Source organism: Pogoniulus pusillus, chromosome 8 (genome assembly GCF_015220805.1).
Source record: "Pogoniulus pusillus isolate bPogPus1 chromosome 8, bPogPus1.pri, whole genome shotgun sequence".
Lineage (NCBI taxonomy): Eukaryota > Metazoa > Chordata > Aves > Piciformes > Lybiidae > Pogoniulus > Pogoniulus pusillus.
Genome location: NC_087271.1, coordinates 32,299,377 through 32,327,251, shown reverse-complemented (window position 1 = coordinate 32,327,251; position 27,875 = coordinate 32,299,377). Strand labels below are relative to the sequence as shown.

Here is a 27,875-nt window from a genome sequence, read left to right as displayed (position 1 = left end):
TGTATTTATAGGATTTAGTAGGAGCAGCAACTCATACCTCTTCCTTAGATGATAGGTAGAACAAATTTAGCCTAAGTTACTCAAAATCACTATGCAAACACTTTTACCCATTAAAAAACCAACCAACCAAACAATAAGAAAAAGATTAGAGGAAGATATAAACATCTTATTTATTAAATCAAATAGAAATGCAAAATATATTTCACATGCCTTACACAGAAAAAGAGATGAACTTTGAAGAAATTAAAGCAAGACTGTGTCAGTTGACACAGGAAATAGGAACATTATGAACGGTCACAAAGAAGAGGAAGGACTGGGGGGGCGGTGACGTGGGGCTGGTGGGTAGTTCCACCTCACTGTTAAGAAAGCTCTTCTAAAAACAATCGACTTTATGCTGAACAAGCATCACAAGCCTGAAATTAACACATACTTATTTTGGAGAAGTTGTCTAAAGAAGTACAACTGGCTAATAAATAGCCAAAATAGTGGTCTAAATTCTCTATACCATACTCATATGAAGTGGAGGTGGGTTTATTTTTGAACATCAGTAGGGACAGTAGCAGAAACACACCCAAAAAAAGCTTTTAAAAGACTGATCTATCCACAGTCACATTCTGTGTGACTCTGCTACTAAAATAAGCCAAAAAGATGGGAAAAAAAAACCCACCTATTTCTCTAGATACTTTAACTACTTTGTCATCTTCCACTCTTCCTCCCTCCTACGCACAACTTCCTGGAAGTTGCAATGACACTCAACAGCAAATACAAAGCATACATCAATAGTATATTCCACAGTTCTTCTAAATAGTCAATAGTCCAGCATTTGTAAAGTGATCTATGTGCAAAAAACAGAAGAGTTTCTTAAAAACAAACAAACAACAACAAAAAAATCCACTGCAGCTTCAACTTCTACTTAAAAAAAAAGAGAAATTCTGAGGGTTAGCACTAAGTTTCCCAGTAGAGGACACATCAGTAACTGCAAGTATTCTCCCAAACCTGTGACTTGCTGTTGCAGAACTGTCAACATCCCAAGTTTCCTACTTGCTGACAAGGAGGAAACAAACTGCATCCTCATCTAAAGTTGAAAAACCACTACTGATAAACTGGTCTTCTGGTATACATAAACTTACAATGCAGGTATGTATTTAGAGACTGCTACCTACAGCTGAGAACAGTCCTCCCAGCATGACTAAGAGTAAATGATTAACAATGAAATGTGTGAGATTTGAAGAGCAGCATTTGAAATGTTCCCGACTGCTCGATGCCCCTAGGCTTAGACTATCCCATCATTAATAGTGGTGTAAGTCAGGGCAGCTCTGGTGAAGTTACAGCAGAAATCACTGTGCATGAGGATTTCTGTGTGAGAACAACAGTCCCTTGAACTACAGACTAGTTCAGTCCTGACCACACTACAATAGGGAATTGTGTTTAAACCATGAGTAATCATGTAATCATCTCCCAGCATAGTACTTCTTTTCTGCACACATGGAATGTAAATGGCCAAGATTTACAACTGATGATACTGCAGATTTAACGGATTATATTTCTTTAATAGTTCTGGCAATGCAAACTCAGTTTGAAAAAAACCCAAAACACTACCAGAAGGGAAAAAAAAATCCCACGCTTAATGCTGTCTGCTTTTTGCTTTATCTGGCACACAGGCTTTTCTAATAGTGCATAAGCATTCAGAAACCTCAAACTACTTGGGTTGGGGAGGGGGAAGAAGAGTGGTACTATGGTCAAAGTCCAGGTGTAGAAGACACCCCACAATAGGTGATAAAACTGAGTCCTGCTTGGGTTAAGTCGTACCTCTTACGTCTCTGTCATTACTGCAGTAAATGGAGCAGGTGCACCAGTTCTTAATCAAGGGCTGTGAAATAAAACAATCACCAACTCATAAAATGCCTTAGATTTCCCAGATGGAAACTCAGAAGAGGGGCAACACATGAGTAGTAAAGTCACTTGGTGTTTAATGGCTTTCAAAGTCACCTTGCAAAACAGTTCAAATATCAAAACTATCCCCAACTGGAAAGCCAAGTGGCAGTATTCTCCCTTTTACCACCCACTGCTGCGTGGGACAGAGGGACATTACAGAAGCTGAGGGGGAGACCAGTTGCAGGAATGAGACCAGTCTTTGCAGGTGTGAAGGAATAGCACACTGAACCACAGAAGGAATCTCATCCAACAACATGAGGCCTTGAGAGAATGAGGAATGAAGGCAAAGACACTTGGCCTGATGCAAACCACATACCTTAATGCAGGAAAATGGTGGTTCTGGTGCAGTTCAAAAGCACAGCCAAACTGGTTTCATTTGCTGAGAATGGCTAAACACTACCAACACACACGGACATGTGTTTCAAGTGCTGTCAGAACTATACCACACAGAACATTTGTCCTTTTTTTTCCCCCCCCACCCCGAAATGCACTAAAGTAAATCCAGACCTTAAGGAATAACTTGCATAGTAAGAAAAGGTCAATTTAATAATTTACTTTAAGCAGGCAAGCAAATTTGTAAACATTCAAAAGCGGCAGCATCCAAGTTACAAACAATTTAAGGAAAAAAAGAATTGAGATTATTAAGGTTCTTTATCCTTTCAAAAAATTTTGGAAAGAATCTTTTAAAACACTGCAAACATCGAACACTCAGTTACACCTCTGCTAATCCTGCTGGTAGTCCTGCCTTCCAAGGAACTCTGCTGTCTAAAATGCATGGTTTCAACAACTGCCATACTTCTCAGCATCTGCCGTTTGGAAGTCAGCTACCAAGCATTTCACCTCGGCCTAAATCCCATTAGCAAAAGGAATGCTTGTGTCTTGATTCAACATCTCTTTAACTTTTGAGGGCAAAGTGTCAAAGAGGTGATCTTCCACCACGAGCCCGCTTTTCCTGAGAAGCTGACACTGCCCCAGAGTGGCTGGCAGGTACTCCAAGCAGTTTCCCTTCAGTTCCAGATGAGTCAGCTGCAACAGTTGACCAACTTTATCTGGGATTGAGGTAATGCAGTTTTGTCCCAGACACAAAGTCCTCAATTTAACACATTTAAACAACTGTTTTGGCAAAGTGTCGACTTTGTTTCCTGAAATGTAGAAATGCTGCAGATTTTGAAGCAAACCTATTTCCGCCGGGATCAACGCGATTGAGTTGTAGCTTACATCTAAACACCTAAGTTTCTGTAAACTGAACACTGCAGCTGGTAAGGATTCGAGTTTGTTATTGGAGAGATAGAGAGACTCTAAATTCTTTACGTGAGTAATGGAGGAAGGAATGTTAACTATTTTATTGTGCCACAGCTTTAAACAAGTCAATCTTTTTAAGTGCTGGAAACTAATGATTTCTTCAATTGTGCGTATGCTATTCGACTTTAAATCCAGTTCCTGTAAGTTAGAGAGGCTGAAGATGGCATGGGGGATTCTCTCCAGTTCACAGTTCTGCAGCTCCAGCTCCGCAACATTAGTCATTTTCTTAAGGCTGTTGAGTACCACGAGCTTAGTGCCATCGTTCAGAATGACTAGCTTCGTCAGATGTGGCGCCACGTCTGTGATATTGGGGGGAATTTTGGTCAAATTGCTCTTCACATAGAGAATTTTAAGGTGTCTCAACTCTCTTAGAGATTCGAGCCCTATCATTTTGTTGTTTTCAGAGTTCAAGTTGCCTATCAAGTACAATTCACGGAGGTTTTTGAGCAAATACACCCAGGCGGGAATTTCTGCAACATCTGTGAATTTCACATGAAGGCATCTCAAGTGGTCCCGGAGGAAGCTGAAGGCAGTCTGCTCGACCTTCGCAGGGCAGTGGCACAGATGAAGCTCCTGAAGATTCGTCATCTGAGAAATTTTCGCTGGGATCTTTGCTTCGGGAATCAGCTCGAGTTTCAAAACGTCCAGATCCGTCAAGTCGAACACTGCATCAGGGACCCCCGACAGCATGAAGAGGTGCAACTCTTGCTTGTCTTGGGCGTTGCGGGAGACGTGCTGCCGCAGCTTCTCAAAAGTCCACTCGTGGTTTAAACTGATTTCCCGGAGCTTGTTCTCGCTTACCTCGGACAAGAAGACGCCGAATCGCTTAGAATACAGCTGGTCGTACTGATCTACCATATGCAAGAGAAAGGCAAAATCATTCTTGACATCAGGAATATCACTGAAGCTACTCTCTTCTCTGACCTTTTCGAAGGAATATTCTTTCAAAGGTATTCGGAAGAGCCAGAAGAGAGTGTAGAGACAGATAAAACCATAGACGCAAATGAGGGAAATATAGCTGATAAGCAGCTTCTTCAGCATGTAAGCCATGTTGTGCGTACATTCAAACTGCGTGTAGCCAATCAGGTGTTCCACTTTTGGGTTGCAGATGTGTTCGAAGCTAATAGTGTTGACAAAGTTTGCAGTATAGCAGAGAATAAATATGAACTTGACAGTCTTGATGATAGTCTGGCCAACGTAGAGCTTGTAAATCAGATCGCTGTCCTCCACGTGAGCACGGAACTTGCGGACTTTCTCAAACAGCGCTTTGGCTTGTTCTCCGTCCTTCTTATCTAAAATAGTGACACTGGGAACCTCAATCATTGGCTTGTCAGCTGAAAATTTGAAGCCAGACTTTGTTATCATGGGAGTGTTGGCACTTGGGCTTCCTTCATCGCTGCTAGTGGAAACGTACTTGGGCAGGGACTGGGCACCAGTTAACCTCTGTTTGTTCTCCTCCGAGTCTTCACATGCCGTTTCAGACAATGCTTTTGTAGTCCATGGGGACTCAAAGCACTTCCCTAATATAGACACAAAATGTTCAATTTTTGAACAAGTCTTGGGATACTTGAACCAAAAATTGCTACTGACTATTAAAATGATAGTATGGATGAGAACCAGATAGGGAAAATACTTTGAATACCACGGAAGAGCCAAATGGTAGCACATCTGGTTAATAAACACGTATTGCTGAAAATCCAGATTTGTTTTACGGCCTAAAGAATCTTTCTGCTCCTTCTTCGGCTCCTGGCCCGATTCAGTGGGTTGAGACTGAGAAGAAGCAGGTCTGCTCAGAGGTACATCAGGTGTTACAGTAGATGCACTTCCAAAGGAAACCGTTCTCACTGACATGTCTTCTCCTTGACCAGTGGTTGTTTCAACAGTGGTAAAGTCAGCCTTCCCTGACATGCCTGGTTGTGCTTTGGAATTTACAGTAGACTGCAAAACAGGCAAGCAGACCACCTGGTCTTTGGTCAGCTGCATGGTTCCAGCAAAAATGGCAACCATTAACATAACCACAGCTAGATAATCCATAAATACATCCCACCATGGTTTCAAGATACGATAGGTTGGCTGGATGTCATTGAGCGATGCAACTTCTGCAAGGGTGAACATTCCTGCAAGAGAACAAAGACAAACATCAGTAGTGCTCATCAGTAAGCAGGTTATTCTCCTATTTAAATAACAACTGCACCATAACACACGGATCCTCAGAAGGTTCCATCTTTCATCGTTTTGTTGCCTGTCACACACTGGCCATCATTCCATTCAACACTGTTTGCTCAAAGGATATATACTGAAATAATGCATTACTTCAGCATGAAAATAGGAAGCCTTCTCATGTCAGGCCACATAGTACTTCACAATTATTGCCACTTAGCAATACAAGCATTAAAGGCCTGCTCTGTGCAGCTGAAATATCTAAAAGGTAAAGTGCTGCTGCTGGTATCTATTAGTAACAGGAATAACAACTGATCACACAAAATCGATTCTGTCAAAATGACTGCTTGAGTCTGAAGGTGTGAAATCCATTATTCTGTGTTTCAACAAAACAGTTGTGGGTTTTTTGTTGTTTTTACACATGCTCTGTACTGTGCTCATAACTCGTACAGCACATTTTAGGTCTCTTACTACATTATGAGCAGGGTCTCTCATTTGTTTCCATCTAACAACGGTCAATATCTCCCACTCCTTGCTATTGAGCATTCGCATTGCTTAGCAGATGGATTGTGTCCTTGCCCTCAAGTACCACTGCACAAGTTAAAGTCTTGCAGTTACAATGTCAATATCTGCCACCATTTCTAAATGTGCCTGGATGCTTTGCAGTGAGAAACAGTTATCTGCTGGATCAAATCATAGAATCAACCAGGTTGGAAGAGACCTCCAAGATCATCCAGGCCAACCTAGCACCCAGTCCTAGCCAATCAACTAGACCATGGCACTAAGTGCCTCAGCCAGTCTCTTCTTTAACACCTCCAGGGACAGTGCCTCCACCACCTCCCTGGGCAGCCCATTCCAATGCCAATCACTCTCTCCGTGAAGAACTTCCTCCTAACATCCAGCCTGTACCTTGCCCGGCACAACTTGAGGCTGTGTCCCCTTGTTCTATTGGTGGCTGTCTGAGAGAAGAGGCCATCCCCCACCTGGCTACAGCCTCCCTTCAGGTAGTTGTAGACAGCAATGAGGTCACCGCTGAGCCTCCTCTTCTCTAGGCTAAACAACCCCAGCTCCATCAGCCTCTCATATTTTCAATTAAGAAATAATCCCCTCTCAGAAAAATCCAACCCAGATACTAAATAAAAAAAACTATACTTCTTTCTTAACGTAATGGGGAAAATTATCTTTTTTCATGACTATAACCACAGGTCTTGAGTGTAAGAAGCTGTTTTTTTTCTTCCTGGGCCAGTAGAAGGCTGAAAGCCTTTCACTTTAATTCAAACATATGCCCTGTAAGACAAAGCTGCTAAGTGATGATGTGAAACTCCAAACCTCTTTGCAGCTTTAAATAGCTCGCTTTGCTTTTTGTTTTGACAAAATCTCAAGGATTCAACTTATCATCTCTTTTAAAAATAAGCTTCCTGTGCAAGGAGGACATGGTAAAATCATCATTTTAACTGCTGAACTTGTGACCCAAATTTGCCACTTCTGAAGTAAAATATGCAGTTTGTGTGCATACAGAGTAGGGAAGGAGGCAGGATGCACATTATCACAGTCTGTCTCCCCTTGGTTTGGAGCAGAACAGCTTAGCAGAGCACAAAGAGATCAAAACAGATGGTATAAAGATGCATATTTACTAACTTGTAACAATTAGCACAGACCTGCACCTTAAGGAACAATAAACAGATAACAGGATAATTATTTCTAGCCTACATTTTTTCTGATGTAAACAGACATTTGAGCAGAACTCACATGTCAGCCACTCCCTGCATGGTCAAAGGCATGTATTAGCCCCTCTCCTTCCCCACACCAATCCAAGTAACAAACACGATCTCAGTCTGTGGGAAATGCCAGTGGTCAGTGTTACAGCGGTTGGTATGGAGCTCCCGACAGCGTCTCCTCCACCACAAGGAGGAATACAGTCCCTGGCCTCCCCCACACCCGCTTCCCAGGAGCTTTCACCGGTTCTGCATACCTAGCCAGCATTTGGTGAAGGCAGCCAGACAGGAGTTTTATCTCACTGCAGCACTCATCTCAGTCGCTGCTCTTGGCATAGCTGCCAAAATGCAACATTTGCAACTCAGTTTCTCCAAGAATGGACAGAAAACTTCCCAGCTCTTTCTTTATTTCCAGTGGGCAAATGAATGTCAGACACTTCTCTTTTATTAGTAACAAAAAGTTTGTTGGAGTCTTAGTTGTCCTAGTGCCGCAAGAGCAACATGGTTCCTGAGCCTCACCCCATGCACCTCCCCGGGGCTGTAGCTGCTAGGAGGAAATGCTGAAGGATACAGACCAGCAACACACCCCACAGCTATCAAAGCCTCACAGTGCATTACTTGAAGTTAGCTACCAACTCCCCTTTTCTTCAAAGTCTCCCAGTGCTTACCTAGACTGAGTCACAGCATGACTACTTGCTGTAGAATTGCTACCTTTGACATTTAAATAACAATTGTGTGCAAAATAATAGCCTTAGTCATTTGTACTAATGCGAGTAGATAGATTTAAAAGGACCCTCCTCACTCCTAAGGCACAACTGCCACCTGCCCAGGACAGGAGAACCACAACAAAGCAACAGAGGTGTCACGTTATTTTCCTGCATGGATTTTTCTTTCTTGGAGGCTGTTTGGAAGGGATGCTCTTGCAGATCTCCAGCCAGTTTTCACTGTGGTCTTGCTCTCCTTGGCAGCCACAAGAACTTCTCACCCCAAATGCTAGTAGTATCACAGTATCATCAGGGTTGGAAGAGACCTCACAGATCATCAAGTCCAACCCTTTATCACAGGGCTCAAGGCTAGACCATGGCACCAAGTGCCACGTCCAATCCTGCCTTGAACAGCTCCAGGGACGGCGACTCCACCACCTCCCCGGGCAGCCCATTCCAGTGTCCAATGACTCTCTCAGTGAAGAACTTTCTCCTCACCTCCAGCCTAAATTTCCCCTGGCGTAGCTTGAGGCTGTGCCACTGTTCAGCAGAAGAGTGCAGACAAACACCGATCAAGGTCAAGTCACGCAGAATTACTAAAGCCATGCCTCTGCACATACTGCTGGGCAGCCTGCAAGGAGGCGCCAAGCAAGCGCGATGAGGAGGAGGAACGAGATGACTGCTGTAAGAACATGGAGAGCTGCTACTGCTTGTGCCTCTGGGGCAAGTCTTTTCCTCCACTCTGCACTAATTACATGGGAAGTTACTTTGCTGCGGTTTGGGGCACAAAACGTAGAATGTCTTGCACAGAATGAAGGTGACTTTTTTTTCCTTCCTTGTGCTGTGAGAACACATGAGTAATGCACTGAAACTCTGCCTGGCAGATGGGGCTGCGCTAAGCAACTAGAATAATGGGAAAGAAATGAGAGCACAAAGTGGTTCAGATAGAGACTTAGAAAGAATAATAAAAGGCAAAGCTAAAAATCGCCTCTACCAGACCTCTGTCTTGCCCACACATCAGCTGACTTCCAAAAAGGTTAGGAGACACAACAGAGCCTGTGTAATCATCTTTTGAGGCTGTAGGCAGCACAGTGTAACAGTAGCTTCACAACGAGAAGCATCACATCCAATGATCTGAACATGTCTTTTCTTTCAAGTTACTGATACCAGAGAGAGCTTCTATTTTCACAGAGATTAGCAGTTATAAAACAAAAAATCCCTCTGTGGCATTGCTGTCTAACATTGTCTCTCATGACAAAAAGGAGGCAGACCTTTTTCTAGGTAGGAAAAAAAACGATGTCAGGAGCTGCAAACCTGTCATTGCAGTTATTTAAATGCTTTCCTTAAAAAAAAAAACAGAACTATAAACCTACATACACAGTATAAGACAAGTTCTGACTGACAGGTTGCAAATAGATTTGATATTTTCTCTCTTAAGTGCACCATTACATGTAGTGGTGTTTGATTATACTGAAGTTGACTTATTTTTGCAGATCCTAGGAAATCAAACTACTAAGAGGTACTCAAAACAAGTCTCTTACAGTATTGCAATGTTTGGGAGTTGTCTTTATTCCACAGTTAAATTTAAACTATCTAAAGCTTGTAAAACCTATTTTACAGCCTACCATCCAGTACACTCCTTGGAATAGATTGATGACATTTCACCACTAATTTTCACCTTCTTGTAAAGATGCCAGATTTGGGCTGGAGCTTCATCAGCTACAGTGATGAGACTGCCAGAAAACAGAAAAGGAAATGCCAGTCTGTGCTTGGCAGGCAGAGCCTGCAACTCCCTGCCATAGGTACTCTCCACTCAAGACCCATGCATGATCTGTTCACAACTCAGATGCAAAAAATAGTCTAAGCAGGTAGCTGAAGCTGGAGAACAAAGTACCATGCAGTTGAACAGTCAGAATGTAGAAAAGTGTGGTTCTTGAAGAGAAAGGATTTCCAATATGGAATTTCAAAACACAGTCTCCTCTTTAAAATAGCATGTTTCAGCTTAGTTTTAATGAGCACAGATTTTAAACTCTGTAATACTGCAGTATGATCTTTAGGGCTAGACAGCTACATAAAATGAGGAAGACCTTTAGTTTTAACATAGAATCCTTTTTCTTCCCACACCCGTTGTCTACAGTTATGTAACCTGGATGACACTTAAGTATGACATTAACCTCTCCCAGATCCAGCTATCTACTGGGTGCATTCTTTCTCCTGCAGGAAAAGAGGACAGTTGCATTTGTTGAAGAATTTCCTAAAGCACAACTCTTATTAAAGATGTTGTTTAGACAAGAAAGAGTTCTGAAAGCAGCATAGCACTACCTCCCTTTTCATTGTTAATGTGATATGGAACCCTAGAACTAAAACCACTTTATTTTGCAGTGAAAATGGAATATAGAAAGAAAAAACTGTCAGGGACAATACATTTGTTCTAGGTTACAGACCCATATTAAATCAGCAAGGGTAACAACTAATTTAATAAATCATAATTCCTAGTCAATTATAATCCTTTCACTGAAGCAAAAGATGTAACAGAAAAAGCTCAGAGTGTGATTAACCTAATGACTTTTTTTCTGACATACTTCAGACTGTAAGTGCTGAAATACAAAACAGATTTACTAATTTTCTTTTTTTCCCTAAGAAACTGTCCTAGCAGTTACAGGAATACTGTTCTAGCCTGAATACAGGAAAAGGAAGACGCAGATTGGTATGTCACTAATGTTTATTTACATCCTACTTCTTCCTGTACTTAGTGATAAAAACTTCATCCATCTGCCCCCCTATAATTCACTTGCCCTTCTGTTTTAAAAAGCATGTTCAAACTTAAAGCAAATCCAAAGTTGGAACAAAAATAGAATTGTAACACATGAACCTCTCATTTTACTTTCAGGTTCCCAAGACTCTGAACAAGCCTACTTTGTTTCAGGGAACAAAAAGATTCTTGAATTAACCTTGTACCGCAACTGGTCAAGAATTTCCTAAAGAAGAAAAACAACCATTTCTAGTTGAAAAGAAAAAGTGCTACCATGAAGAAAATTGTTTTCTCCCTTCCCACAGGAAATCAGGGAGAGGAAAAGTTTTCCCATAACTAAAAGGCCTTGCTAGCTTGCTTTTGATCAAGGGACCATAGGTTTAAATTTATTTCCGCTGTATATTTTACTCTCTCTTTCCACCAACTATTTCTACTTCCTTTGTTTTTCTACTGCCATAATATCCTATTAAGGCAGGCAATTAGACCTTAATGTGATAAAAATGGATTATGAGATTCCTCTTAGCCAGGAGCTGAGAACATCAATTGTTTCACAGACAATCTGCAAAGATCATCTTTTTTTTTTCCCCTTCTCCTTCCCCACAGAACAAAGCAGCAGCCCATGTGAAAGACAGTTAACTCTCTGCTGCTTCATTCCACAGGGGATTATTGTGCTTTGCTCTGACCCAACTCAAGTTACAAAACCAGTTTTAGGTACAACTGTGACAACAGCTTCTCCTCTCAAACATCCTGCAGAGATTTGCATGTTGAGTGTTTCTATTGCCTGAAAAGCCAAGGCAATGTTCCACAATAAAATGCCACACAGGTACTTTAAAATAGGTATTTTCATAGTGTTTCTGTAATGTGTTTTGCTGCTTCTTCAGCAGAACATTAACACAAAAACACAAGAACTACAGCAGAGCTCACGGTTATCAAATACTTTCCAATTAGCGCTTTTGTTTCAGGAAGATTAGAAACAGATTTAACCTAAGAAAGCCTACGTGGAAAAAGATTTCTGTTATTATCTTTCTCCACCAAATTAGAATAAGTTCCCACTTGCCATTTCTTCTCTAAACATATGATAGCAAACAAACAAAAAACAAGGGGACACAGCCTCAAGTTGTGCCAGGGGAGGTATAGGCTTGATATTAGGAGGAAGTTCTTCACAGAGAGAGTGATTTGCCATTGGAATGGGCTGCTCAGGGAGGTGGTGGAGACGCCATCCTTGGAGATGTTCAAAAAAAGACTGGCTGAGGCACTTAGTGCCATGGTCTGGTTGTCTGGATAGGTCTGGGTGATAGGTTGGACTGCATGACCTTGGAGGTCTCTTCCAAGCTGGTTGATCCTATGAAATCTACCTTGTTTAGATCAATCTGCAAGACCTGGGTTCATTCATTTTTGTTTGGCTACCCCTTGACCAAACAAATGGTTATTTTTTTGGCCTGTATGATGTTCTCGGCTAAAAGCAAAATTCTGTGGGATGGCATATTTAACTGCATGGTTTGACTTTCTTAAAGCAACTTAGATATCATCTTGAAGGTAGCATTTTAGAGATGGTGTACCACAAGATGCGAGTGTAATGGATGGTAACTGAATAAGGAGAAAGCAAGAAACACAAGGCTGAAATATTCCCTAAAGAGAAAAACACTCTAAGGAACAAGAGTTCTAAAATAGCTTTTAATAACTAAATCTCATTATACCAATATATGAGAAAACACGATGCTGTTATTTGATAGCATACTCACATGATAAAGGAGGATTAATTAGCACCACTCATACACTTGCAACTTGAGACACAAACAAAACCAAAGCCCCCCATAACTAGCCCAATCTTCCCAGCTCCCCCATCCCACTGCCCAAATTGCACAGCTGTAATTTTGGAATTTCCCTTGGAGGGAAAACAATTTCTGATACAGAATGTAAATAAGTTACCCTACTAAGGTATTATTATGAACAACAGTAACCTGAATGACAATAAACAAAAAACCATCAAAATCCAACTTCTCTCTTCTGCATGCAGAAATATTAGGCTTTGGTAAGCTAGCAACAAAAATAATTATATTATCATGTAAAATTAGTACTTGTTTACAAAAATTACATCTACAAACTCCTTGTTTTCTAAAATCTTCATTCTGCCCTTCAAAACTGAGCTTTTTCAGGCTGTATAACACTGTAACCTACTTTTACATGCAGCTATTTAAGTGTTTACACTGAATTTTCCTTGTTTACCAGCTCTTTGAAGGTCTAGAGCTATACACCACTCCTACACAGATGGTTTTGTAAATCAATGTGATATTTAAAAAGCAGTATTAGTGGCATTAATTTCTCTAACAATAAACTCTTGACTCATACTTCATTCTTGCCTTACTGTAAATGACTGGGGAGGTCTGGTTTAGGATGACTTTCCAAACAGGAGCCAAATGTTATACTTCTTAGTAGGTCTCCATAGCATTCTAAGATTAACACAGTTAACTCTGCACTGACCACATGTGAGGTCTGTGTTGAGAACTCAGAAAATCAGCAACTTCCCATTTTTTGTCTGCTGCAGTACTCATGCTCACAAGAGGGCTGCTTTGACCAAAAGTATAACCTTCAGGTTTTATTCGCATTAATCCCCAGGCCTCGGATTCCAGTGCAGGATGGTCAGTATCTTTCAGAATATGACTCTTCAGTTTGAGACCTTGAACAGCTTGGAGAGATCCTAAGCTGAACGTTCAGCAAAATTGCCCTATCCTTATTTTGCACAAGTTAGTGGCATCAGAGACCATAAAGGGCAGGAGAGATGGGAGGAGGAAAGAGTGAAGAGGAGAGTGGCCCTTGAGCATCCCTCTGCATGGGTCTCTGCAGCAGATAGAGCTCAGTATTGTAATTACCTGTGTTACAGTTCAAGTCAGTTAACCACATATTATTTTACACTTACAAGCTACCTAGGAAGGCAACATGCAAGAAATTGAGAGATGATTGATGAGGCTAGATGCCAGCAAGGGTAAATACTGAACATAAGCTTTCCTATCTATAACAGTCCATGATTGCACTGGCATTTGACAGGCAGTTTCTCTTGGGAAGAACATGAATCTCAGACAGTGCAACTGCCTAAATCCTGATGCAGAGAAACAAGGACTTTGCAGATAAAGGCAAAGACATAGCTTGGTGTAAGTCAGAGGGAGCACACCAAACCTTGCTTTGTAACAACTGTCATTATATACACAATACTGTTTCACCCTTATTTTATCCGAGGGAGCACATCACCTCTGATCACTAAGGCAGAACAACCAGATTTCCAACAGCATTTTCTGTTTCACCTAGCCAGACAGAAGCAAACACACTGAGCCAACATTTTGTATCTCATTTCACAAATTCCTAAACATGTCATAATTAAGTAGCCTAACTTGTGCGTGCAAACCCCTCAGTTTAACACCAAGGGCTTATACTCAAGTATAAACACAGCTGGAAGTTAATGCAGTTGATCTGACCTGTGCTAACATGGACAAACCTACACTGCAATTAAAAGTTACACCATCCAGGAAAACCCTAACAGCTTCTTGCACTTGAGTGCTAAAGATTTCATCCTTTTGCAATTTAAAAAGCTGCTGTTCCCCTGTCTTTTAGCCAGTGATGTTTCTGCACTGTTTTCACATCTGCTATCAGAAGTGGAGGAACACATAGTAAACATCTGGCGCTTCCCCTGACCAAAGCACTTTGGGAATGCAGAAGCAAGCTGCACCATCTGTTAACTCTAGTCCCCAGAGGCTGTTTTTAATCTCTTAAAAAAAAAAAACCAAACCAGATATATGATCTTTTTAGAAAGTACTTTTTAAAAGGTCATTAAAAGAATTGGAAGAGGAAAAAGAAGAAAATTGTAACAAAATTCTATTTCCTTTTTTGTTCAGAAATCTGAAAACAGAACACTGGAGCTATTATTTAAATTTGCAGTTACATAAATAAGTCCACTGGCTATAAAGTTTGTTACATGAAACAGTTTGATCTCAGGTAGAGATGGCATTGAGTAACTCATGCAATTACTCTGAAAACTACTCATTTCTCATCCGCAGGCACAGTCTGTCTCGTCTTGTTCTGGATTCACTTGGAACTGGAGCAACTTCAAAAGCAGTAAGAAATTGAACTGAGCTGCTAGTTTGATGATTTTAAGCCACAGAATATAAAGACACAAATCTTATTACAGAATGTATTAGTACCTTTAACTATACCTCCTAAGCATACTTAAACAATAGGAAGGAGAGTCTACCGAAGAAAGGAATGTGTTGCTGAAGTTGACATTGCTGTAGGCTTTAATAGCCCCTCTTAAGAGTGAAATGACCTTTCCACCCTAAGTCATGGTACTAAAGTCTACTTTACTTCATTTCTAAACTATACTGCCACCAGAATGGAAGCAGGCTTACTGAGTAACTGTATTCTCAATGAACACTTTTCCTTCTTTTTATTTTTAATGGACATGCCAGCAATCTTACACTGAAGCATTTACAGCATCCTCATAGAGATCCACAGACAGAAGCAGAAAAAAAAGTTCCTTTAACTAAAGAACAAGCTCAGTTGTTCCCTGTCCGAGTTGGTTCATCTCTTCAAACAGAAGAGCAAACACAGTGACTCTCACTGGGTTACATATTAAACAGAAGTTTCATATATGAAATTTACACACATATAAGCGACTATTTTTCAAGTAGCTGCAGGGGACACGTTCATAACAACCATTAGCTAAAAGTGATCTAGGAAAGGTCACACTGAAATTTTGTAAAGTAAAACAACAAAAGCAATTTAAACACACACATCCCACCCCACCTCACCAAAAAGCACCCAGCAACACAAGAAGCTACAAGTAAACAATAGCCTCCTACTCGCATATCAGAGCTCCTCTCTTTCTGCTAATACCTTTTCTGTGGCAAAACCAGTAGGATAGCACAAATGCAACAGAGAATCGGGATATAAATAAGGAGACTTCAATTCCCCTCTGATTTACCCACTTTGCCAACATAATGACTTGGGAAAAAAAATGAGGGGGGGCAGGGTTACAACTCAATAAATAGGTTGCACCCTTAGTTCTGAAATACACAGTCTCTTCAACTCTTGAATGGACACTAGTCAAACTCTGCTCCTACTTAAATGTCATACAGCTTATTTTCTCCCTAGGGAGGTGGGGAGATTTCCTCACTCAAGCCGAGGTCTAGCTGTAAAGCCATGTCACAGAAACTACTCTAAGTCAACTGCTACGCTGTCTCCAGCACCACCTCTCCCTGTTTCCCCCCACCCTGGGTAGTCTTCACGCAGTGAACAGCTTGCTCACAACCCTACCTGCTCTTTTTCAAGCGAAGAGGTCTTCTATATGTTGGACATCCTGCCAGATGGATAACAACGATGAGTTCTCACAAAACTCTGATTAACAGATGAAGGATGACTTATTAATGTTGCTGCATTCCTGCTAAGCTCCAAATAGCTGAATCTCCGGTGGTTTCATGCCAGGAAAAAATGCCTGCAGCTGAAGCATTTACTCTCAAAGAGATTTAAGTTTACTATATTTCTTTTTCTTCTTCTAAATTTAAGCTGCTTTCTGTAAGAGGTAAGCTATTTACATAGTCCATCTAGGCCCATAATTGTTTTGTTCAGGGTGTGTACTTCAATCTCAGTACTTAAGCATAAGAAGGAGTTATGCTACAACACATTTTAGAGGCTGTCATTTTGAAATTTTGCTGAGGGGTTCATATCACCTCCTTGCTTTTTATGCATTCAAAACGTTGCCTTAAGAACACAAAGTTCTAAAAGACTTGCTATCTTCCCTGAGATTGCAGCAATTAAACAAGTTTCCAGCTCTGCCAAAAAGGTTCAGTTGTGTTGTTTGCTGCCATTCACCACCGCAAACAGATCCATACAGCCCCCAATTTAAGTATTTACTGTTGCTAAATTCCTATTATGATCTGATCTAGATGCTCCAGCTGGAATTGTAACCTCTGCACTGAGGCCTCTCCAGCAGGGAGCGGGCAGACAACCCTTGCCCCTGCAGGCTTATAATCTAACAGTGATTATTTGTTAGGCAATGACGAGCATGTTTGTGGTTGTAACACTCAAAGCAAAAAACCAAAACCCATCAGGCTTCCAGAAACAAAGAAAATGAGGGAGAGCAGCATGATTAGAAGTATACTAAGGGTTTTAAACGCGTCACTATCTTGGGAGAAGCTTATCATGTCCAAATAAACCTATTTACAGTTAAAGCATTCCTATATACTTAGCGTCATCCTGAAGCTAGTGGGAAGGAGTATGGCTATTTCAGAACTAAGGCACTAAACAGACCAGCTCTTGAAAGCTACCTTTCCAGTGAAACAGACAATGAAGTTTTCATTGCAGTCAAATCTGGTTTAAAGGACATAATGAAGCTTTCCAAGTACATTCTTCAACTCAAACTAAATAGAAATACAGAAAGAAGATATTTTATTCAAATCCCAGTTATGGACAGATGCCACTCCTGCTCCAGCACCTACCACCTTGTCTAAAGGACTACAGCTTTCACTAAGCATTGTCAATAATGTTTTTGGCAGCCACCTTCACAGACATACAGTCATTCGTGCACCATGTCACTGTCTGACTTTCAGAGCCAACTTGCTATCTGCTGGGATGGTCAAATGTGGAAATCGGTTCAGAAGCAGCTTTTCTTGTTCTGCAGGCAGCTTCCCCTCACCCCAGCTGCTCAGCATCTGAACTAGTTTTGGCAAGTTACTGATCACTTTAGAGCAGCACAATAGCCCCTTTCCAGCTGTTACAGGAGAACTGCCCTCTAACTGGAGGAAAACAAAACAGGTTTTGTTGTCACCCTTGATTCAAAACACACCCAAACTAGTTATTTTCACGTCCTCCTGCATGTCCTAGTCAGGTTCCCAGGAGCTGCTGGTTACCCATGCTTGCACAGCAAGGCAAGTTGAAGACACAGCACTGGGTATCATACTGACCTGGGAGAAGGGTCTGCTCCTTTTAATTCACCTGGTAACGCTTCCACCAGCACATCCAAAGTTAAAACAAAAGAAACTGAAAGTCTGAGCTTGTGCAAGTACATCACCACAGATTTCAGTGCCCTAGCTTCTGCTGTACCTTGTACCAAGCATAATGCAAGTTCTTCTGAAAGAGTTGCAGTCCAGCCCTCTTGCTGCCTCACAGTCCTGTGTGAAACACAGGGGAGACTCAGAACTTGTCCCAAAGCAAACTGGCTTTTACATAATTTCTGTAAGCATGTGTGATGGATACCTACTCACATAGGTGAAGTAGGGACATTTGGAGCAAATCTTATTTCCTCTTATAACAGCAGCAGAAAGCATCAGTTCCAGTGCAGTGGTGGCAGTGGAGGACAACTACAGTTCCTCTCTCCCATAGGCAGGCAGAGGCCTCCTCACAGTCCTGAACGATCAGCTGGCACAGACCTATGAGCCTGCAAAGACCCCTCTCTTGGAACAGGCTGGCCTGGAGGCAACCTGCAACCATCAAGAGACAGCAGGGATTACCTGAGCTCTTGGTTTGCATTTCAAATTGTTGGATTAACCCAAAATGGCCACAAATTGCCCACACGGCGACCCTCAACACATCAGTTCTATTCTTAAGTCTGGCTGGCACTAAGTTAATGAGGATCTGCTCAAGAACATTAGGACAACTACCCAACCACTTCACTGATGTGCTCCTGTTATCTCAACTGCACACTTGGATTACTGCCTGTGCATGTGGGTGTACAGCAATAATATACCTATGACTACATTCCCATAAACCACCAGTTAAGAGTTCAGGAATTGTCATGGCCAGACCAAAACATGAACAAAACTGTCCATTTAATTTATCACCAAGCTTTGTAGTAGCCTCTTTTTGATGAAGAATTTGACTGCCAAATTACACTTCAAGTATGTTTGGTTTTAATAAGAAAAACTCTATGATAGATCTTGTTCCATTTTGGCTAGACAGCAGTTTTAATTTCCAAGTTCCTCAAAGGCTAACAGTAAAATCCCTTTCTCTTAGATATAAAACCATCAAGTGACTTTGGATTAACAAAACAATTATATAACTGCTTTAAACCTTCACTTGTTTCAGTTTCCCAAGGACTGACTTGCTTGAGGAAGCCAAAAAAGAAAGATCCCTGTCTACCCCATCACAAAGCTTGGGACATGCATACATTTAGGTTGGCTGTTAGGAAACACTTCCTCATGGAAAGGGTTATTAGGCACCAGAATAGACTGCCCAGGGAGGTGGTGGAGTCATCATCTCTGGAGGTCTTTAAGAAGAGATTGGATGTGGCACGGTTTAGCTGATATCACAGTGTTGGGTTATAGGATGGACTCGATGATCTGAGAGGTCTTTTCCAGCCTCAATGATTCTGCAATTCTGCACACCACAGTGCAGGACAGGCCTGGAGAGGTGACTTTAAGGTAGGTGATGTGCTACTTAAGTTGTAAGCTCTCACACATGGATATGACCACATTCATAGTGAAGCAACCCTTGATCACAAGACTTTTGCAGAAATATTGAAGTTGGATTCCTTGCTCACCACTCATATGCAGAGATTGCTGTTATTTTGGGGTTTAAGCCAAGAACAGGAAAATCCAGTGCAACAACTGGCTGTCAGACAGACACTGTTCTTTAGGCTTGATATTGCCACAAAATGCAGCTAATGGCTTATTGTATTGCTTGCTCTGTTATGAGTGGCAGAGTTACTCTTGGGTTAAAACAGTCTTTATAAGACAGATCATTATAGCAATACTACTAATGACTCATTAGGGGTGTCCTCTCTCTGCCTCATCATGCCATGCATCGGATACCATTACCTTTCACAACACTTGCATTGTGTGCTCTATGCTCCTTGTGTAGCACACACATCCCTCGTTAGAGTCCCTTTGTATTCAAAGAAAAAAGTGATTTTTGGACTAAGAACTAGACTCTGCTAACACTTGGTATTTACATTGTGTGAAAGGTTCAATTTCCTACTCCATATCAAAGCCTTACTGCATTATGCATTGTGTAATCCTGTCTCAAAGATTACAGCCCAGAAATTCCGTTGAATTGCATCAGATTTCATACTGTATAACATAGCAGAGTGTCTGAAGCAGGCAAAGTTTTGAGTGTGATTAGTCATAGGAGGAAGAACCTTAAAGTTTATGCTGTGGGCTAGAAACAGGAATAAACATCCTTTTATCTTTTACAGTAGCAACACATTGAACACAGGAAAAATCACCAAGTAAAGGCACTCTAAAAGAGCTTTGCATGTATTAACAGTGTGTTGGAATTATTCCTTAATGTGTGACTCTATTCTGAAAATTGATTTAACAAAGATACCATTGAAAGACAGAAGTTAATAGGAAATTTTGCTATTTCCATGTGGGTGTACAAGTCACAAATAAAACTATTTCTCCCCAGTTATTAGAACTCTTCCTTGGGGACTGAAAATGAGGTTTTCACAGTTAATCTGAGAATAACACTTCTCAGTGCTCTGCATAGACTTACTTGCTGAAGCTGGCCATACTCATAGATACTTGCTTTGTTAAATTAAGAGAAAGCAAATTGTATAAAGCTTTACAGAATCACACAGAATCAGCCAGGTTGGAAGAGAACTCTAAGATCATCCAGTCCAATCTATCACCCAGCCCTGTCCAATCAACCAGATCATGGCACTAAGTGCCTCATCCAGGCTTTTCTTCAACACCTCCAGGGACGATGACTCCACCACCTCCCTGGGCAGCCCATTCCAATGCCAATCACTCTCTCTGCCAACAACTTCCTCTTAACATCCAGCCTAGACCTCCCCCAGCACAACTTGAGACTGTGTCCCCTTGTTCTCTTGCTGGTTGCCTGGCAGAAGAGACCAACCCCCACCTGGCTACAGCCTGCCTTCAGGTAGTTGTAGACAGCAATGAGGTCACCTCAGAGAGCCTCCTCTTGTCCAGGCTAAACAACCCCAGATCCCTCAGCCTCTTTACTTCTGCCTCTGAAGGGAGAAGATACATTTCACTGTATTTGTATATGAAATAACCAAAATAAGTAATCATGAAGCAGCTTTAAAATAAAAACAATCTCCCGTTAAAAAAACTAGAGCACTCATGGAGGTAAAGGCTTGTTAGCCTACAAGACCTCAAGCTATTTGTGCTAGTTTGAGCTGAGCTGGGATATTTTAGTGAGAGTAATTAGATTACAGCCTGTGGAAAGTAAACAGTGGTGATGTCTACTTCACTCATAGGCTTGCTGAGATGTACAAAAACAAGAACATAAACATAGATAACAGAGTTACTCTCTGGCTCCCTCCCTTCTCTCTCTAACCTGCTGTCTAACTAATCCGATTCTCCAAACTCACTTTGAACGTAAGGCAAAGTCTGGGGTAAGGCAGAGGGGTGGAAAGGAGGTGGAAGGGTGGTTGAGAGCCCCTCCTGGGGACTCTGGTTCCTGGGAGGGCTGTTGTGTTTCTGCAATAACTTTTTAACTTGTGTATTTCTGCCTGCAGCTGTATAGATTGTAAATACCTGCTTGTATATTGTGCTAAGCTCTAAGTATAAAGCTTCATTCTAATTTCCAGCTCTTCTGAGTCTAGTCTGGGTGATTTCTTAAGTGGGGGGGGGGGGAAGGGGGGGCAGGCAACACCCAAACCATCACATATCTATATAAGAGAAATTATACTGTTGTGACTCATTAGGGAATCGCTACTGCTTTCAATTAGCAAAAAAGTGAGTAAGTTGTGTGACAACAGCATGCTTGAAATTATACAGTTACATGAAATGATTTGTTATTTCTGAGCTGCTGGTTTTTAATAGCTGCAATGTGATCAAGGATCTGAATGAAGACCCTTACATGCACTCAAAATTAGAACATGTATTAGTAGTGAACAACAGCACATGCACATTGATAGAAAATATTCAAGCTTCATAGGCTAGACTTGTGTTTAAGCTTTTTAATTAGGAGCTCAACACGTACACAGTCCAAGGAAGAGGTCAGCAGGGAATAACCTATCAGGTTATGTCATCACAGCCAGCTACTCTAGCCCTTCCCATTGAGACAGCTCTCAACAGACTACAGGTCTGATTCTCCTACTCTTTAACAACGTCTCCCTGACAGCTTTAACACCATCTCACCAACCACCCCAGGACTATTCCTTATTCCAATTTAAGTTACTGAAAACCCACAGGGTATAAAACTATAAATTACCACAACTGTGCCAAAACTCAGAATGTCCCAAACATAGCAACAAAGTGGTTGTTTCTCTATGCAAAACCCAAAATGTCAGCAGCGCATTCCTTGGTAGAAGCTCAAGGACCACTTGAAAAAGTCTCCATTTTCAAGACATCTTAGACTAAAAACTTATTTCACTACTTTGCCCTCCTCAAACTACAAATGCAGCTTCAGTTTCCCCTGTAATCCTGTCTGATTCTTGGAACTCCTGCAGGCAGACACCACCACCAAGACCTATGAATACGTATTGGGCATTAACTGAGCACTTTTAATTCAGGATTTACAACCACATTACAAAAGGCACGTAATATAATCGTGTCTTAAGGATCAAGCCATCTTTCCACAGTTACCAAATGATGCAGTCATATGCAGTTATCACAATCTGCATCAGGCCAGTGACACTAAGACATCACACAGGCAGTATGATAGCTTGTACTGAAGAACTACTGAAAACTCATCTAACAAAATCTATTCAATAAAAAATCCCATGGGAGTCTCTTGTCTCTCTGTACCACCTATTTCAGATTCAGCATTCCAAAATTTAAGTTTTGTTGGAATGACTGCATGCAGGGAAAAATGGAATTCATACAGGAGCTACAAAATGTCACACTTATCACCCATGCTTCCTGATGTAGCTCTTAGGACTTAATTCATAGCAAATATGACTTTGATGTTGCATTTCCCTCTGTTCAAAGGTCCAGTATCCTTACTTGATGCTTTGCCAGATTAGATAGACAGCCCAGGGAGGTAGGACTGAGCTGTTTCTTTAAAGCTCTGTGCAAGGATAAAAGTCCACTTACTGTTCCCATCTCTGAAGCATGAATGGGGATGACCATCCCCACCTACAAAACCAGAGATGCTAACATGCTTCACTTTTTCTATTTCCTCAAGTTTTAAAACTTTGATTACATTAACATTTTTCTGGTCTTGTTTTAAGACTTCCTTCCTGCTCCTTGCAATTCCACAGCTTTCTTTCCACCAAGACACTTGGAGAGTGTGAAGATGTGGATCACAAGACATCCAGAAGTTGACTGGTTTTCTCTGAGCACATACACGTGTTTCTGAGTGGACACACATGGAAGAGCTCCCTGCTCTTCAAGTGACATTTCAGGAGCATACTGAAGTAGACAATACCGCAAGTATGAACAGCTTACTCCCAGTGCTTGGAGACCATGAAAGGGAAGAAGCAGTGAAACAACCATCAGACATTATGCCTGTACCTAGATCTCTCTGTCAACAATTTCTACCCATTAGGATTTACCAGATGCAGTTGTCTTATTAAAAAAAAAGATGTATGTGCTGCACACATCCTTGCATTGCATTACAGTTAAGATTTCACAGTCCAGGACAATTACTGGAGCTATCTGACAGATTTAACATTTGCCTCTCCTTTTCCAGTGCCCAAAAAAAAAGATTTGGACTTATGCAGGTTCATAAAGTTAATAAAAATGTTTAATTTATTAAATAGAAGTGTAGCAAACATTAAGCAATACAGTAAATGTGCAGCTCGTAACAAGAAGAGGTCCTTGTTAATCTAACCCCAGATATCTCTACCTCCTAGGTGACATTAAGCATGATTTGGGTGAGGAGTTGAGTATTATAGTCATATGTTTAGCATCTACTCAGTTTGGTCCATTATCATACTGAAGGGTGTCAATTTAGTATTAAAATGGCAGTTAATTAGGCATTTTTTTCACTCAGGCACAAAATGAACTTTTCAGGCTCTCCTTGTGGTACCTGAACATCACCCAGCCTTCAAGTACCTCCTGACTTTTCCAAGCTCACTTTTCAACAGGGTGCTCACGATCTTCAAGGAAAGACTGGATGAGGCACTTAGTGCCATGGTCTAGTTGACTGGATAGGTCTGGGTGATAGGTTGGACTGGATGATCTTGGAGGTCTCTTCCAACCTGTTTGATTCTATGATCCCAAAATAGTACTCAATTCACCTTCTTCCACCTGTTGTCTCTCCTACTTGTACACCCAAACTGATACACATTTGCTGCCCTGAAAAGGGGGAATAATTTCCAGTTGGTTACTTACTGTACCCCCAAGTAGTCTTCTCCTCCACAGCCTATTATGTCACTACATGGAAGTACAACACCTGAAAGCTCCATGATGTAAACTATATCAAAATGCTTTTGTGATTCATACAGTTCACCAGGATGCCCAGATTACTCTGCACAAAAATCCTTGTCTTTGCTTCTTACTATGCTGCCTAGCATAATATGGCCTGCCATTTCTAGCAGTCAGTCCTTAAACCAGATTTCTAGAAGCATTCCCATTTGATAATGATTCACCACCAGTGACTAACTTTTGAACATCAGTTAGTTCTTAATTCATTTACTTTTGCAATGCTATGTAGTGCTAACATGTCAAGACAAGAGTCCCACAGAGGTATGTCCAAGTGCTGACTACCTCTGCTGTTGTTGAGAGCCCTACAGAGATGCCAGTTGGAAGGAGCTAAGGAGTAGCAAGGGATTGCAAGGGTTGGACTGTCCCCCTGCCCCTACATCAGCTGCCTTTTGAAGACATGGCTTTACCAACATCCCACACAGGTCTCTCTCAAGCTAAACTTGAGCTTCCAGCAAATCACCACATTCGCTAAGACACATTTCCCAAGGTGACACAGACTTCATATTCTGGCTAATGTTTTATCAGTTGAATTCTGCATTAACTTCTTCAATCTTTAGAGGGGCATTAATGTCAAGCTAGTTGGAACATGGTTAAGTTGGTTATCCACCCTGCCCTGGTCTGGCCCAGTTAACTTTAGACTCTCAATACAGCAAGTTAAAACAATCAAGTCATAGTGTTACTGATTTACAGACACCTATTTGTAGAAGGCAATAAATCTGAACAAATCTGTTGGAATGGCATTCACAGTATTACATTCTGCACCTTCCTAAATACAGAACAGTATTAACAAATATTTCTACTTTTCCTGCATTATTCTTTTTCTTTCTTCCTAACATACTTCTGCTGTAGAAAATACGCAGATTTAATTCTCTAGCTTACTTCCTGATGTCTAATGTGCACTAATTCTCATGTATCCATTTTCCCCTTAATGTACTTGGCTTTGAAAAGTCTGGATGTGTTCCATACCCAGAGCACTGTTAGTGGTGGTGTTCTCTTTTTTTCTTTAAATCAGAATTTCATCTTTAGGGCTATTTAGTATCTTCTTATAGACATCTCTGTTTCCAGTCACATTGTTTTTTTCCTACAATAACATCAGATTCTCTGTAATGACAAATACTGCTTCCTTTGAAAGAGCATATAATTTCTTTGGGGCTGCTCTCTGTTTGTCCATCCTGTACATAATTGAGTCTCATGGAAACTATTGTTTTCCAGTTGTGTGATACCAATTTCCACAGTAGCTCTCATCTGAAGTTCTGGAAGAAGAGCTGACCTGCAATCGTCCAAGTTTCCAAGGCACTGAACACGTTTCCACATTGCCAACAGGATGCTCAGCAGCTCAGAAGCAACAAAACAAGATGGAGTGCACAAAGATAAACAAACCTGTATGTTTACTGATTATAGTCAATTTGGTTATCTCCAAAATTCATTAAAGAAAATCTGTGTTATTTCCTCCTATTGCCTGACTGTAAAGGTAAAGCAATTACTCACCAATGTAGTTAGTCAATCAGAGTGGACTACATACACAATCAGGCTCCTCCTCCTCAGCTTGACCCTCACCCAGGTTAATACCTTCTGCATACTACCAGCCATCTGGTGCTTGTTTACTGAACAAGGGAAAACGAACTGACCTCAGTTCTACCCCAGTAGGACACAGAAACCACAGTGCTCCTCAGCAGTCCACGCAAAGAAAGGCAGTGCAAAGCACGCACTGAGTGCAGGCACAACATACTGTACCTGCCCAAGGTGGAAGCACCTATGTCCTACTTGGATTTGCACATGCAGTCAATTTACTTTAATACAGAACCAGTCTTTAACCTCTAGGATCAGGTCTTTCACAGGGCAATAAAACGTCATATACTCAAGCGAGAAAGCCACAACATTTGGTTGTGTGACAGCCACAACAGTAGGAAAAGCATTCAGAATCTTCCAGATTTACAACTTCATTTAAATAAATGCTAACTATTCACATGTTCACATCTCTTAAGTATCTTAAGCATGGTGGCAGCAGCAGTCTACAGATTTGATTCTGCAGTTTACCACACATGATGGATTTTCCACAGAACCACAAGTCCCATGTGGCTCCAGAAACACACACTTGCATGAGTTTAGTTAGATTAGAAATTCCCTGTGATGTTTAGCAAATAGCTGAAAAGGAAATAACCTGGGTTCTTGCTGTAGATGGGCCACTGCAACATTTTGCACTACCAATAATGACTAAGGAAAAATATGTACAGTAGTTCAGTCATTTCCCTTCTCATTAAAACAGCAAAATGGGAAGGAAAATGATGGGGGGGGGGGGGGGAGGATAAGACTGCAGCACTACACTAAAAAGCAAAATTTAGAGCCTCACCCATACCTTCCACAACAAATTCCCCCTCAATTAGGCAGCAAATATTCAAACCACCAGTCTGCACAGACAGTTCAGTCTGAAGTGCACACTCCCTGTGTCGGATTCCTCTGTCCCCTCCTTTCAGGCCAAAGGTAAATATAACTGTGCAGGGTGCCCAAAACCTCAGACACCAAGACATTCAGCCTTTTTCTTCTATTCAGATTTTGACAAAGTTCCCTGCGTCATACACTTATCTAAAACAAGGCTTTGTATGGGATGGGAAGAATCTCAGTTGGGCTGGAAATTCAAGATGTGCTGCGAGGGCTTGTACTCCTTAACCTCTGTTATCATCCTCCTCCCCATCAGCCTAGAAAAATCTCACAACAAATCAGTAGTTTTACCCACCTAAGCTGCCTAATTTATTCACTATAAAAGATTCAATATATCAAGTAGAAGTTTCTGCTTAAACTCACAGTCACAGTTAATGACAGCTTTAAGAACCATAACAGTGTTTCAAAGGTCTATCGCAATGACTAAAATCAGTTCACATTCCTCTCATAATTTCTGATTGAGGTTAGCAGGCAACTAACTTCTGAAGGAGTTGCTTGAATATAAAATTCAGGTGACAGCAGAGAGTGACTTTAAAATACAAGTGCTATTCCTGACTGGTAACACGTATCCGTTCACATAAACCCTCCCAAATCCTTAAGAATAGCCTCCCTATATACTATAATCCACTTTGAGGCTTTGTCTGAATAAAGCACCTTGGAATACTTCTTAAGAGACAAAAAACATACAAATTAAATAACTGATTGATTAAATTGCTTGAGACTCTTCAGATGCTCTTATCCAGAATCAGAATAACTGAGTTTTTCTGCTTGATATGTAGGGCAGTTGAAGCACTTCAGATTTACACCTTCAGGTGACTCAATTTCTCAATGGCTTGTGAAGACAAGTCCTCATCTCGAGAAGCACACAGAGGATTCACTCAGGAGTAACTGTTTGAAATATCTTCCTCAGAAGACAGACTCTGACAACACAACACATCAGAATGCTGGTTCAACACCAAACCATTTTATAGAAGACCGCAGGAAACACACAACCAGAAAAGCTTGAGTTCTAGTAAATAAATGTGTGACTGTTTGCCAGGTTTGTTTTAGTGAAGCATTTTCCACCTAGCCTTAGTTTGAGAAGTCTCTTAGTCTGATACAGTTTTCCAAGGCTCCTCTCCATTCCCTCCCTCACTGTCTCTACCCTTTCTCCTGAAGCTGCATCCCTCAGCTGCTCTCTCCCAACCCCAGCCTGGAGCTCTGACAGCTGACAACACATGAGGCACAATCTAACATTAAAACACAACAGCCCCTTGTTTTAAGATTTTAAGCATCACCTGAATCCAACTCTCTGCAGCCGGGAAAGGGAACTGCGTTTTCAGACACAGAGAGCAGCGCCTTGCATTCGGATGCTCCCTCCCCCGCAGCTGGGCTCACGTTGGGTGTTTTTCCCGGAGATACATTTTCAGATCAGAGGCACGGCCTGCTGCAGATACAGATCAGCTTTGCTCATCCCACAGTTCTCTGTCACTGACAAAAAATAGCTCTGGAGGCAGAGGAGGAGGTTTTCAGCTGTTTTCTTCTCCAGTCCTCTCTAGCTCTT

General features: G+C 41.3%; 1 protein-coding gene across 1 annotated transcript in view; it reads right to left on the bottom strand.

Moving 5' to 3' along the window:
* Positions 1–145: 145 nt before the first annotated feature.
* LRRC8D (leucine rich repeat containing 8 VRAC subunit D) overlaps positions 146–27,875 on the bottom strand; it is a 42,199-nt gene continuing 14,469 nt past the window's right edge. Inside the window, exon 2 of the mRNA XM_064147971.1 lies at positions 146–5,354. Within this exon, the coding sequence (XP_064004041.1) occupies positions 2,782–5,352 (2,571 nt within the window). The 5' untranslated portion in view covers positions 5,353–5,354 and the 3' untranslated portion in view covers positions 146–2,781. The remainder of the gene's footprint in view (positions 5,355–27,875) is intronic.